The sequence below is a fragment of the Kryptolebias marmoratus genome, linkage group LG14 (assembly GCF_001649575.2).
Source record: "Kryptolebias marmoratus isolate JLee-2015 linkage group LG14, ASM164957v2, whole genome shotgun sequence".
Classification (NCBI taxonomy): Eukaryota; Metazoa; Chordata; class Actinopteri; order Cyprinodontiformes; family Rivulidae; genus Kryptolebias; species Kryptolebias marmoratus.
In genome coordinates, this window is record NC_051443.1 from 15921308 (window position 1) to 15936101 (window position 14794).

Consider the following 14794-nt stretch of genomic DNA (forward strand, 5'->3'; position numbering starts at 1 on the left):
TCCCCCTCCCCCGCAGATGGCCCCCATCCCGCACCAGATGCCCCTGGTGCACCACATCCCCACCATGGTGCTATGATGGCGAACCCACGGCGGGCTGGTTGCACTTTAGATGTAGAGAGGAGGGAGACGGGCGTGATGGGAAATGAAAGATTTTTTTTTTAAGTTTTTGCCTTTTTTAAAAAAAAAAAAAAAAACTTGTTCATTTTTAGTTAAATGGCAGAGTTGTCAGTGTGCTGTGGGCAGTTTCTGATCGTCCATTCGGTTTGTTTTTCCTCACGTTTCAGTTTAAAACCGGGAGGATGTTTTTTTTTTATTTTTTCAGCATCTTGCCTCATCTTTGTTTCAGCTCACACTCACCCTCAGCAGAGAGTCATTCCTGTAAGATAAGTGGACTCATTCGGTGTTTCAGCTGCATCCAAATTGTCACTTTATACTTGTACAGACTGAATTCTTTGGATATTTGTGTAATTGTAAAAAAAACCAACAACATGTGATTGTAAATACATTTGTGCATTCTTCTATTCTAAATAAAAGATATGAGATTACAGCATGACTAAGTCAGCTCAAAGTGATGATTTCCAGCAGTGAGGGAACAAAGCGGGGAGGCAGATAAACCAGGATTAAATGGTCTAAATGACTGTAAATAGCTTTAAAAATGAGTAGAGGAAGAACATAACCTACAAATGGGATTAAGACAAGGATTGTTTTTAGTACAATTGAACAAACATATAGGCCTAACTAAGCAGCAAAAGTCGTGCAAGATGGTGGAAAAGAGAAAAAGCCTGCAGAAAAACAAAACATGACACATTTTTTGATATTTGGCTGCTGCATCTGATGGTTTTGGCAGAAAACATAAGAAGGACATAAAAAAACTCATCATGTTGATTTTTTTATGAATAAAATATATATACATGTGGAGCAGGAAATCCCAGGGGTGAGACACGTCTAAGTGGCAGAATATGTTTAATTTTAAGATTGTAAAACAGACATTTAAAATGAAAAGCTGGAGGCCTCTGGTCTGAGCTGGAAGGCCGTATCCTTTGCTTTAAAAATGTTGAAACACCTGGACGCCAGCGGTTCCCAAACCTTTTATCTTTTGACCCTTAAAAATAACAACATAAGAGCCGTGTAACCCCAAATACTCTTGGCTGAACGACCCAAAGAAAAATAATAGGAGCAAAATGAAAACACCGATAACTGAAACTCTTGTACTTTTTTCATTTGTTACTATTGCTTTTTAATTTTTGTGTAGCCATTTTAGTTCAAATATGCTAGCAGGAATAATTAAAACATTTCGTGTAATTCCTGCAGATCATCGCAGGACCCTCAACTTAGTGTTTTATGACCCAAAATGGGGTCCAGACCCTAACTTTGGGAACTACATCACATATCTGTTAGAGAACATATCAGAAAGCCTGTCGATAAATCTTATTCTCCATAACTTGACACATAAACTGTCATTTAGTGATTATAAAACAAAGTCAATTCAATAAAATTTTTTAAAGTTTTTTTTTTTTACAGCTTAGAGACAAAAAAAAATGTGTCTAACTCTGTGATTATGACTCTAAGGCGATGTTAAAGGTACACGTTGCAGTATAAGTACGAGTTTATTTATGTAGTTTTAATACAAACTGGGGGGAAATAAGGATGTAGCATCAAACCAGAGATAAAATGGAAAAAATGCCTCAAGATTCAGTTAGAAAAACAGATTAATTCAATAAAGTGGTTTTGGAGTAGAGGGTCATAAAACGCCAAGTTTTAAGATGATTACTATATATATATATATATATATATATATATATATATTTGTCATAATTGTCACAAGAGAGTGAGAAGTGTAGTAATAAATGCATAAAATTACTCTAATGATTGTTGTCATGGTTTGATTTACTTAATAACAATGTTTGTCTACCAAAAACATTTGGCAATTTAAATTAAATGATTTATTTTAATTTATCTATTTCAGCCACATTTCAGTAAATTGGGTGATTTTTTTCCCCTGTAGTTTTTGTTATGTCCACACGATGGCGCCAAACACTCAGAAAAAAACATGAACAGAAACATATCATGCAGAGCCAGTAAAGATGATCAGAAGCATTTTATTCAGTTTAATGTTTTATTATGCTGAATTATCAGGTTTTACTGTCACCATATAAGCTTGTCAGCTGTCAGACGCTGCCCAGCTTTCTAAAAAGAAGTTTTCAGACAGGTCGTCATTGAAACAAGCACAGCAGAGTTCAGGTGAGGCTGGCATTAACATGATGGAGACGATGAAAGGTCTTGTCCATCTGACTTGGGAAGCATTATGCAGGATACTGGCTGGATGGTTTTGCATCACAGGACACTGTGCACACTGTCTGACCTGCACAGACAGAACAACTCATTCATGAGAAGTTGTTCACAAAAACCTGAAAAGGTGGAGGTGTGCATGTGGAGCACCTTTGCACTGGTGGCCTGGAGACATCCTGTCCTTCTCAGAGGGGCCACAGCAAGAAATCATCCAGTTAACTGCCTGGCGCAGTCCTGTGGGATAACAGGTTAGTCGATGATTAAAACAGGTAACCAGACCCCATACCTATCAGGTTTAACAACATTTCACACACTAACTCTTGACGTATTTTAATGTTTGGCATAAAAACAATAACAGCGACTGGTTGGTAAAGGTTAATGTTCCCCCTGTTTCAGAGAAGCCTTAATGAAGTGGTGAAAGTAACTCACAAAGCTTTAAAACTTACCTGAGATTATCAGTCACAGCATGCCTCCTCAGCTTAAATGTTCCCCTTTTTTATTTTATTTTTATCAGTCTTAAAGTGCAGCTTTGCCGTCTGCCTGCTCTGTGGTTATCTGTGACACAAGAAGACGATGACAAAGCAGCTTTTCAGTCTTTGTCTTTTTGGTCCTCAGGGTGCAGCTCGCTGAGGTAAACAGAGCTGAAGCGTGCACGCACAAGGAGTATAAAGTTACCATAGCTGTGGGAACAGGTTTCAGTGGAGCTGTGCTGTAAGCATTTATGCATTTTTTATGACCCCAAACACAAATATGAAGAATATCCTAATAAATGCACACTGGTGTTATATATTGTTCTATCTAAAAATGTTAATTTTCTCTTTTTTTTCCTGCTTTGGTTTGAGAAATGACCTCTCAAGTAGTTAATAATCATTTCCCTGTCATGACTGCATTAAGTGAACATCTTGACCCTTCTGTCATTTTAATTTGATCCCAGAAATCACCACTACAGCTCATATATTTTAGTAAATTCTGGCCACGATGACGTGTCTTGACATCAGCCTTTTCTTATTTGTCAAAGTTATTTTCACATCACTTCACAGCAGAGTTAATTTAGCATTTCCTCATGATGTTTGCTGACATTTGTCGATTTTCTGCACTTTTAAATCAACCACAAGCAGACTGGGAATTTTTTTTAACAAAGGCAAACTAACCGACTAAACTAAACCTTTAACCTAATCTTAAACAGTACTTTCTAAAGTTTATTAGTGTTTATTAAGATGAACCTTTTGTTCTTTGAAGCCATGCCGTTAGATTAACAAGACAAATGGTGTTTTATGTGTTTTTACTAAATTTAATTAATTGTTTTCAGTTTGTCTTCTTTGCTGCTTAATCACATTTATTTCCTGGTTGTTGAAAAAGGCTTTATTTTCTGTTCATAAAAGTGTATTTAGTTTTCAATTTTTCTACAATATTAACAGTTATTTCAATTATTGGACAAATCAAATGAATAAAAATAAAGGACTGTATATGTATGTTTATTGGATTTATGTGCACAAAATTATGTGCATTATGGATTACTGTGGAAAACCCAGAGAAAATGGGGTGCAGAGCAAATGTCTAACCTTAATAATTTATTTAGATGTACTTATTTGGGTTCAACCAGACCTAAACTGAGTTTAGCTCATCAGCTTTAAATGATAAAGTATCGTGAACTGCTGAATAAATGTATTTGTTTGTCTTTACTATTTCCACATATTTTCAGTGGTTATAATACGATACTCCTTTCAAGATGCTCATCGCATTAACTTTTAACTAATTAAGGAATAAAAGACCTTTGTGTCTCTCTGTGTTGTGTACAGGGTTTTATCTGTGAACATAAAGTGAGGTAATAAGCTTTAAAAACAGTTTAATGACTAAACCCGGAGGAATCGATTAACCGGGCCTGGCCGCAGCGACGCCTCTGTGCTCCGCTAATCGAGCCTGGCCGCTGCTGGATTGTTGTCATTTCCCCCGCGGCTAGCTTCAAGCTAACAGCCCGTTAGATGCGTCTCTTCGCCGGGCTGTAATCCAGCAGGTGGGTCCCTGTTTCTGTCAGCGAGGTTTGGCACGAAGTCAGGCCGCTCGACCCCGTCCCACACCCGGCTCCTGTTTTTCGGGGAAACCGCTGCTTGTCGGCGTCAAATGGCGGCTGCTAAAAGTTGAGTGCTAACCTCGGCTAGCAGCTAGCAGCTCGACGCTAACTTGGAGCTGTTTACTCTCTCCGCAAAGTCGGGTGTTATTTCTGACAAACAGGCAAACCCGAGCGTTTCTCCAGCTTTTATTTAAGGTTCATCTTGTGGATAATCGTTAGCACGAACTGTTGGCAGTAACTTATAGTGTTTTTGGTTCAGGGAGTTACCAAAATGTCAATTTAAGGTCATTTTGACTCGACTAGCAAAGCAGAAAACACCACTTAGAGTCACTAGTTGAAGAGATACGCTCTTTAACAACTAAATCCTTTTTCTTTTAATGTTTCACAAAGAGAAACTCTTTTTAAAAAGGAGCTCTGTTTGTGCTTTACTCCGCTGTCAGTCCCGTCTCTTATACATGTAGTTAAATAAATAACATTTCTAGAATATATCCGTGGCATAAACTAAGATCTAACCCTCCCAATTTGTGTAACTAAACCGTTAAAGACACTGAAACCTCTGCTAAGAAGCCTGAACATGACTACAGCAAAAAATGGAATATTTATCTTTTAAATTTACTGATCATGATATGCATTTTATTGTTCTGAATTTCCAGTCGTCAAACTAGATTAAAGTCACAATTACAGGTGTGTTGCTTCAGGTGGGCTCTCGGTTTCCAAACTACCAGAACTATTACCCTCAGAGGAATAATTCGCTTTGCTGTAGAATGGAAAATACTGCATCATTTTTGTCACTTTGATTCAATTAATGGAGTTTTTTTGACATAAATCCGCCCGTATTTAGTGGCTCGTTGGAAATAAGTCTAGATGAGGCTAATTGTGGTTTGTTTTTCACGTACATAGATGAATTATTCTTGTTTGGTCAGAGTGATTTATTGTGTAAAATCAGCACCTATAAGAGTTATAAAAAGGTTGGTTAATTAAGTTTTAATTGATGAGGTTGTTTTTCGGGGCTACTGAAAAGAACAACTTTGTGATGAAGATCTTTGTCGGACTCCTGGACGTTCTGTCGTGTAATTTTGCTCAGCTCTGGTTCTGTTTTGTTTGCTCCTCAGGATGTTAGGATGGAGTGTGGTCCAGTTCTGCCGGACAGCTTGGTTCTGGAGATCTTCCTGCGTTTGCCCCACGACGCCGTGCTGAGAGCGGGTCTGACCTGCAGACAGTGGCAGGCCGTCTCCAGAGATGAGTTCCTGTGGAGGGAGCTGTTCTACAGCTACTACCGCATCCCGCGCGCCGTACCTCGACATCCTTGTAAGTTATTTAAAAAAAAAATTTCTAAAGATATTTAGCGGCAGGTCTTGCTGATGGTCGTCGTTTGTGCCCGTGTGCAGCGGCTGTGTCGTGGTACAGGGAGTTCAGGCGTCTGTTTGACTGTATCCCCTGCGTGGAGGTTCAGACGCTGAGGGAGCACAGCGACCAGGTTCTCCACCTGGCTTTCTCTCACAGGGGCCACCGCTTCTCCTCCTGCTCCAAAGACTGCACAGTCAAGGTAACGCCTCAAACATCAGAGGCTAGTTTGATCCCATGTCTTTCTATCCTTTCGAGAAAAAGTACGATTTATCGAAAAATAATACTAAGGAACCCTTCATAGCTTTTATCAGCTTACCAGTGGGGTCCTAAAGCTGAGGTCAGGACCCCACTGTGGGATGAAACACTCCAAGAAATCAGATTTGCGTCAGAATTATTACCAATGACTTTTAAGCCTTAACTACAGTGGCCCTGAAGTACAAACCACATCAACAAATCTCTAAACACAACAACCAACATTAACCTCCAGGAAGAGGAAGGTACCAGTGGGGACATCGCTGCTTGGACGACGGCGCCGTCTGGAAGTTATTCTGCCAACAGCCCGTTTTTGAAATGTTACCAGTGACCAAAACGTAGCGTTATCTGCTGCTGTCCAAGAACATTTTGAGTCAGGACAAAAATACGAAGTGACGCTGGATATGCTCGGGACTAATCACGAAACTTCAGGTTCAAAAGCCAAACGGTATCGTCGTCCAATCAGTGACGTCTCGTGTTCCCCCACAGGTACCTACGTCTTCCTGTAGGTTGAAGTCGTTGGGTTCAGTGACTTGTTGATGTGGTTTGCACTTCAGGGCCACCGTACTAAAAACAGCAGTCATGAATGGATAAAAATCATTTAATGTTGGGTGAAACTCTTTGGTGAGTGGCTTAATGTTGACATTCACTTCAGCCAGCAGTAGTTTGGCTCAAAGATTAATTTTGTGGAAAAAAGCTGAAAACTTTGGGAACCACTGCAGCAAGCATCCTAAAGAGATGACAAATGTGTTCTAGGCACGACATGTTGAGCAGCGTTTGTGTTCAACATAAATAAATAAACATCTAACTTTGCATGACGCTTTTGTAACAAATCGCTGGTTTTGTGCTTCCCCTTGTGCAGCTTTTGTATATTCCGTGGCATTTTTATCATTTATTGATGCCGACAAAGTTCACAAGGAAAAACCTTCAGTCATTAGATTTGTCTATCTGATGCACTTTAATCGATTCTAAGCATTAATTTCTTGTGTTGTTGCCCCTCGTTTATTAATTCTCCATTTGCTCCTTTCTGTGCAGCTGTGGGACACGGAGCGGCCGGATGGAAACATCTCGCTGGTGCACAGCTCCAGCATGCGCCCGTTAAACTGGGGCTACACTCAGTTCTCCCAGTTCAACCCCGACGACAGCCTGCTGCTCGTGTCCGGCGTCTACCTGGGCCCGCATCACTCGTCGTCGGGGGAAATCGCCGTCATTAGTATGGGTGAGAGCGAGGAGCAATGAGTCGTTTCCTGTTGATTTGGGAAAAAAAGGGTCGAATGTTTGTAACAAATACAAAAAAAAAACTGCAGCTCTCAGTTGTAACGTTTTAAAGATGGTTCCTGCTGTCCTCCATTGAACTCCCTGATACAGAAAATTACACGCTGCTGTCGCGGGTTCGAAACAAACCGTACGACGTGTTCGGCTGCTGGTTGAACGAGACCCACCTGATCTCCGGGAACCTGCACTGGATTGGCAACATGACGTCCTGCTCTGTGCTCTGGCTCAACAAGGCCTTCCAGGACGTGGAGTCGGAGAATGTCAACGTGGTCAAGCGCCTGTTCAAGATCCAGAACATCAACGCCAGCACCATTCGGACGGTGATGGTGGCCCACTGTCGCCGCCACGACAACCCGGACCTGCTGCTGGACTACGAGGCCCAGACTCAGGCGAGGAGGGCGAAAGGGGAGCAGCAGAAGCAGCACCAGCCCCTCCTGTTCGACCTGGGGACGTCCGGCAGCGAGGACGAGGACGAGGAGGAGGCCAGGGAGGCGTGTCGGAGGGAAGCGACGGGTCACGGCTTCTCGTCTGGGCGCCTCCCTCAGCCCACCATCTCAGGCCTGGACCACGTCCTTCATGTAAGCGGCGAGATAATCTCGCCCTTTTTGTTCAGTTTTGCTTCCCATTTGTCATCTTGTCGTTTTGTGCTCGACTTTCTCCTTTTCCAGAGTCGTAAAAATGTGGGCTCCCGGGAGCTGCAGATCGAGACCCACGTGGCTCAGGTGATGGGCCGAGCGTACACGAAAGCCCCTGACTCCAACCTCATCGAGCCCTCTGAGGGCGAGGAGGGCGAGGATAAAACCTACTTACTCTTCACCACCGGAAGCCTTACGTACTCCCCTCACCAGATCGGTAAATGATCCCAAATGCTCCATTTAAACACTCAGCAACACAGAGATAAGCACCGATCTCCTCCTCTCTCCTTTTCTAGGCATTAAGCGAATCAAACCCGACCAGATGACCACTTCTGGCCCTGTACTCGGAGAAGAGCGGAGCTCCGAGGAGTTCTTCGACTCACTGGACCATGTCATCGATATCCACGGCCACATCATTGGTATGGGCCTTTCTCCAGACCACAGGTAACTGTCAAAGTCTACACGGTGACTTGAATGGACAGTTTTGTGTAGCGGCAACAAATATTCAACAAGTAGTGAGATGTCTGTGTGAAAGAATCACGAGAAAGATCGATCTTTGTTTTTGAAAAAGAATTTTATTCCGAAGGCAAAAGAGCGTTCAGAGACCCGAACTCACTGAACTCAGTCAGGAGAGGAGCCCCGAAAGAAAGCACTTTTCTAGGGAGGCTTCATCACATCATTTTTCAGCCACACTTTTACATAGTTACTGAGCAGCTTCGTTTCTCAGGAAGAAGATCTGATAATACAGGGAGTGAGAACAAATCAGTCAAGGCCAGGTGCAGAAGGGAGTAAGGGAGGACCAGAGCCTTCCTCAGTTCCCACATAGAACAAAGAACCAAAGCATTTCAAACCTTGATACAACAAATAACAGTTAGAAGAAGAATAACTTTATTACAAGAATCATAATTATTGTTATACATTTTGCTATGGAAAAGAACAAAATTAAAATTTTCCATTACAGCAGCAACTATTAATTGTATCGTACATTTTCGTTGTTGTATCTAATCGGGAGCCGATTCCTGCGTCTCATGAATCGGCTGCTTTCATCCTGAGCAGAAGGTGACGCAGCTAAAAAAAAATAAAAATAAAAACGTCCTTCGTTTATTTGCCGCTCTAAGCTCTGCTGCTCCGCTGTCGTCGGTCAGGTACCTGTACGTGAACAGCCGAGCGTGGCCGTCAGGCTGCGTGATCTCGGACCCCATGTCTCCGCCCCCCATCGCCGAGGAGATCGACATGCACGTCATCGACCTGAAGACTCTACGGGAGGAGCGGCGAAGTCTGCGAGCTCACCGGGCCTTCACCCCCAACGACGAGTGCTTCTTCATCTTCCTCGACGTCAGCAGGGACTTCGTTGCAAGGTGACAGTTCGGCCTCAGGTGGAGCTCCACTGATCCGCCGTGAATTTGCTCACTTTTTATAAATGATTGCTGCAGAAGCTGCCATTTATTTTTGATTTAGAAGAAGTTTTATTTATGGGCTTTCAGTCTTCACGGTCGCCGTGTTGAAGACGTTACACGCGCATGTCATCAGACTTTTTTTTTTCTTTTTCAGAAAGGTTTCCACTTTTAAACTGATCGTAATCAGAAAACAAAATTAGCCTTGGCTTTCACTTCCTGCCACAGAAAGATTGACATTTATCTTGTGGGTGTTACTGATAATCGAGACTGCTTTTCTTTTTTATCGAAGGGGGAAAACCGCTGACCGTTATATGTAGGTGTCTTTAGACGTTCGTTAGAAAAAGCTCCCATCAGTCATCTCAAGTGTCGCAATTTGTTCGGGCGCTGAGGGTTTAGCGTTTAAGCTGACGTGGACAAAAGTCGGCGTTTTCTAACTGCAGGCTGCCTCTAAGGTGTTGCCTCAAACATTTTAGTTGACATTACTGTCTGAACTAAATTTCTTTCTTTCTTTTTTAACGTATAGATAGCAGGTTTCCTGACTTCTCTTAAAGAAGTGCCGCTTCTATGTGTGTTTTCTGACTTTTCCTCAGCCAAACACGTTTCACTGTAAGCGTTTATCAGTAATACAAACCTGACTCACCCTTAATGTCCTTCCTGCAGTGGAGCAGAGGACAAGCATGGCTACATCTGGGACCGTCACTACAACATCTGCCTGGCCCGTCTGGCCCATGACGATGTGGTGAACTCGGTGGCGTTCAGCCCCGCCGACCAGGAGCTGCTCCTGTCTGCCAGCGACGACTCAACCATTAAGGTGTGGCGCTCGCCGCGCATGGTCCGCCTGGCGCAGGCCTCCAGCCGCCAGCTGAGGCCCCGCAGCCTCCTGACCTCCTGGCTGCTGCGCAGCAAGAACTCCACGTTAGCCGGCGGCGTGAACTGAACGGCGAAAAGGCTGGGAGGGAAAAGTCTGATCCCTTTCTTCTTTGGCGGTATGAACATATACACACTCCACGCGTCATGCAGTGTGCGCTTCGTGTCTTTGCTTCGAGCCCGCTCGCCGTGCCACGACCTGAAGCGGAGATCGGGGATGTCGGCCGGCAGTGGTGACTCGAACACAAGGGGGCGACGTTGCACCAACAGAGAGGAGAACCGACAGCGAACACTACAGCTGTTGAACAGAAAGACCCACAAGAATTATCTCATGTAAAGACAGTAGAGCTGAATGTCGTCTAAAGGGTTCCCCTGGAGACATTTGTCTTTTTTTTTTTTTTTTTAACGAACAGAGCTGATTCTGGACTCCTGGACCCGAGATGTAAATGTGTGTCAGAGTACTTTCAGAGATGGCGCCTTCTGCTCGGGGGTTGCATGTCCTTCTTCGCCTCGGGGAGGGGGTCAAGTACAGTGACTGATTTAATTTTCTTATTCGTATAAAACTCTAATTTGTGTCGTCAATCTAAAATCTTCATCAAGTGTGTCTTCAGAGCTTTATGAAAACAGTTAAAAAAAAAAGAAGAAAAAAGCTAAAGGGAAATAGACAAAGCTGTATTTATAGTAGATTTCCCTGGTTTTATTCATGTAGGAGATAAAACGGCCCCTTGTTGTTCATGTTGTGTTACGTGTAGAATTATAAAGGCGATTTAATATAAAAGGTTTGTGGAGAAGTGGCACAGGCGCGGCTCGTAGGAAGTGTTGAGTGCGAGTCGTTATCGGATCTATAATGTTAACATTTATTTTTTAAAAAAACCCTCTTCGTTTACTATCAGCATCTTTTTCATTCGGTCGCACTTCAGGAGGAACGTTTGTCCTCAAACACGCCAGAAGGTCGTTTTAGTTTATTGTTTATTATTCAGATCATAGAATATAAGATCATCCCAGAGAGATCTTCGTCCCCAGATGTTGTTCAGAGGCTGATTTCTCTTTATAAACGTTCAAACTGGACATTGTAAGGTTACTTTACAAACCTGTGATGGTTCCGACATATTATTAAAGATGGGAGCGTTATTTTTAATGCAGCACAAATTGAATTTCTTAAGCCCGAGGTTGTTTTATTTGAACGAGCGTTTAGCTTTAACGTTGTTTTGACGCCGTCGCAAAATTTGCACCGGAAGGTTTACTTGTGAGCAATAAAGATGGAAGCGTTTGAAATTTTATGGACACCTTAGGTCGAGCAAATGTCCCCCCGTTTTGTTGAAATTTCGTCATGCCGTCCATTGTCCTCTGCTCTCATGGGTTTGAAGTCTCACTTTCAGTTCCCTCTTTAGAAATAAAAGCTGAACTTTACGGAGCGATGTTCAGTAGTTTCTGATTCCCCTGCGCAGGCCTCGGGTGTTTTACCTAAAAGTTACTGACGTTTCCATGTGGGCCGCGTGATTTTTTTAAAACTCTTTTTGCTTATTTTTACGCCCTCACGTTTTTTAGGAAACACGACTCCCCGTCGGAAGCTGCCACCAAACGGTTTGTTTCAGATGAGCGGAACAAATCAGGAACCCCGTCCTCGAGTCTTTTACCTTTTCTCTCCGTCCCCACCCCCCTTGTCTTTCCAATCATGTTTCCTGCTGTTTTATTTAAAACTCCCCTTTAATAAAAAGCATGTCTCACAAAGCCAGACGTCTCAGATAGTCTTTTGCCTTTTTGGGGCGAGGGGAGAGAAGAAAGTCAACGAGATACATCTTAGTAGTGCCATGTCAGGCTGAACACGTTCAACACTGAAACCAAAAGTTTTAGGTTTTTTTTTTTAAGTAACCGCATCAGAGCTATTTATATTTGATCAGCTCCAGCGAAGCGTGGCTCCGCTGTTCTTCAGCTCCTGTGGTCAGTTCTAAAAACAGACGTCCGTGGATATTTTTCAAGCTTTCCAGGAAAAGATATTTTTACGTCGGAGTGCATGAAGACTCGACCCATTTAGGAACAGTTCTTGCGTGCAGAACTGCTGTCAGTGTTAATAACATAAATTCAGAAAACGGAGGACATTTTGTGCATCACTGTCCACTGCTCTCATGTCTCTTTCAGTGGAAATTGCAAAATGTTTCAGGGTCTTGAATGTCCTCAACAGTCCTAATGAATTACTTGTTTTTGAGCCAGTCCTTGGTGGCTTGGTTGGTCCAGCTCCTGGGAGCCCGATGTCCTCCTCAAACACCTAACACCAAACTATAATAGCTCCTCCGCCGTGCTTCACAGTTTGCTTCGGCTTTTAATGTGGAAATCAGTTTTTGTGCTCAGCGTTTTTGCAGTCAGGCTCCTCTTTAAAAAAGGTCATTGCCTCAATGCTATCTGTTAACTACAGTTGAACCTATTTTTTGGCGACGCAGGTCCAACTTTTCTTTTTTCACCCAGAGCCAAATTTTGGGTCATTAATAATAGAACAATTTAATTTAAATACAGTAGAGGCTAAAAAGTATCTGTATTCGCATTCAGTCAGGAAAAGGTTTGCAAGTCAAGCTATCTGAAGGGGAAAAGTAAAAGTTGTACGTCTTTAAAGCAGATGTTAAAATCGCTCTGATTTTAACAAACTTTCTGAAATCGTAGACATATATCGTTGCACTTCTGTCGTCCCTTTTATGCTTTTATTTTGAAAAGTGTTCCTTCTACTAGTGCAAAACACAGACTTCAGTGTGGTTTGTCAGGACAAGCATCTTAAGATGAGTGAGGGGGATTTTTTCCATTAACCCCGGTGGCCTGTTTTAACTCTGCATCATGAGGCGATGACATGTTTCCACCCGCCCCATGACCACGATCTATAACTGTCTGCACTTGCAGTTACAACCACAAAATAAATAAAATTCATGCAGAGGATGTGAGTGATGTGTCTGCGTCTCCTTGCAGCAGCTGCGTCATGATTAGTCACCGCGATCGGAGGGTGATGAACGTGCTGCGGGGCCTGGGAGGCGAAAAGTCCAAAAATGGTCGCAAAGCAGGAGCTGCAACTCAAAAAGGATGTGAGACGAGACAGAAAGCTTTTAACTGTGGGGAACACTTTCACCCAGAACTTTAAATATATTCGTTCCTGGATAGAAATGGTTTACATATAAGGTCTAAGAGGAGTCTTTAATTAGTCACCGATAAACAAAACCAACTGAAACCTCCAAAAAGTGACCTTTGTCTGCGGATGAACTCTGTCACCTCCTCGGCTGATCGGATCATGAAAAAACTGCTTACAAGTGTCAGGGTTTGCTTTGAAAATGCTGTATGGGTAGTTTTGAGCAGGCAAAGGACTGGAAGTTTGTCTTAGAGACAAGAAACAACCTAGATTGAGATGTCAGGATATCATGCTCAGATTTCCATTTTTTTAATTACATGAAATAAACAGGAAATTCTTATCTAACAGGTCAGGGATCCCCAAAAGCTGGACTGTAATCCAGATCAGTTGAATTACTAATATGTAATAGAAACATTTTACTTTTTGAATGTTTTTTTACGGTCGTTCCCACATCTGGTGAAAAGCTGCCAGCCCTCAGATGTGGCGAGTGAAGAAAACCCATCATGGCTGTCACTAAGAGAGAAATTAAATATGTAAATTCTGGCCTTTTCTTGATGTAATCCATACGATCACACATGATAAAAGTCAGTGTATTAAATTTACAGCCCTTGTTCCAATAAACCCAACCTCTTTCTGTGTCACAGTAGGGAGTTCCCCACCGCCGCCCGCCCTCGCACCGTGCATTGTCTGCAACCATAAAGCGACAGAACGCCACGTTCAACTCGAAGATGATCTGATGCTGATGCAGCCATGTGGTGTTCCCCCGCTTGAAGGTGTTCCTGCGCAGACGACGCGCTCTCAGTTACTGAACGATAACAAAGTCACAAGTGGCTGAGAACTGCTGCAGCAGCGGTTCTCAGGATGACTTTCATCTGCACCAAACCCTTTTATCTCGAGTTAATAAGATGTAAACAAACTCGGTTTGAGTCATCGTTAACCAAGTGATTATCATATGATCCACTGGTTAAGTGTTTCTTTTCCTTCAGCTGATCGTCCATTCAAAATGAAAACTCCAAAGGTCAGTAAGAAAAACATGCCTGGAACATTCAAAAAGTGCCTTTTAAATTGGTTTCAAAGCAACAATGATTTATGAACTGAATTTCGTAAATGTTACATAAAGTTTAAAAGTCACCACAGTCAGTAAAAGAACGAGATTTTAAATAATAGGAACTCAAAGACTGAACATCACCATGGTATTTAAGGTTTCAGTAACAACTGTACAGGTGCTGGTCATAAAATTAGGATGTCATGAAAAAGTAGATTGATTTCAGTAATTCCATTTAAAAAGTGAAACTTGTATATTATATTCATACATTACATACCACCTCATATATTTCAAATGTTTATTTCATTTAATTTTGATGATTACAAATGACAACAAATGAAAATCTCAAATTCATGATATCAGAAAATTAGAATCTTGTGAAAAGGTTCAAAATTGATGGCACCTGGTACCACACTCTAATCAGCTAATTAACTCAAACCACCTGCAAAGGCCTTTAAATGGTCTTTCAGTCTAGTTCTATAGGCTACACAATCATGGGGAAGACTGCTG

The 14794-nt window shown here is 42.3% G+C and overlaps 2 protein-coding genes and 1 long non-coding RNA gene across 3 annotated transcripts in view; 2 read left to right on the plus strand and 1 right to left on the minus strand.

The window, feature by feature from the left end:
* Positions 1–616, plus strand: part of LOC108230931 (PR domain zinc finger protein 12) — a 3966-nt gene extending 3350 nt beyond the window's left edge. Inside the window, exon 5 of the mRNA XM_017407565.3 lies at positions 1–616. This exon is cut by the window's left edge and continues 457 nt beyond it. Coding sequence (XP_017263054.1) covers positions 1–76 — 76 coding nt within the window. The 3' untranslated portion in view covers positions 77–616.
* A 1467-nt stretch (positions 617–2083) lies between these two features.
* On the minus strand, positions 2084–2896 carry LOC108230971. The gene is made up of 3 exons (XR_001808394.3): positions 2736–2896; positions 2440–2523; positions 2084–2362 (listed from the first exon to the last, which is right to left on the minus strand). It is a non-coding gene; the product is annotated as an uncharacterized LOC108230971 (long non-coding RNA).
* A 1276-nt stretch (positions 2897–4172) lies between these two features.
* Positions 4173–13055, plus strand: fbxw5 (F-box and WD repeat domain containing 5). The gene is made up of 9 exons (XM_017407971.3): positions 4173–4303; positions 5473–5668; positions 5749–5906; positions 6995–7178; positions 7328–7812; positions 7903–8086; positions 8166–8313; positions 9015–9227; positions 9927–13055. The coding sequence occupies exons 2-9, from the start codon at positions 5482–5484 to the stop codon at positions 10201–10203; spliced, it is 1836 nt and encodes a 611-aa protein (XP_017263460.1). The 5' UTR covers positions 4173–4303; positions 5473–5481; the 3' UTR covers positions 10204–13055.
* The last annotated feature ends 1739 nt before the right edge of the window (positions 13056–14794 follow it).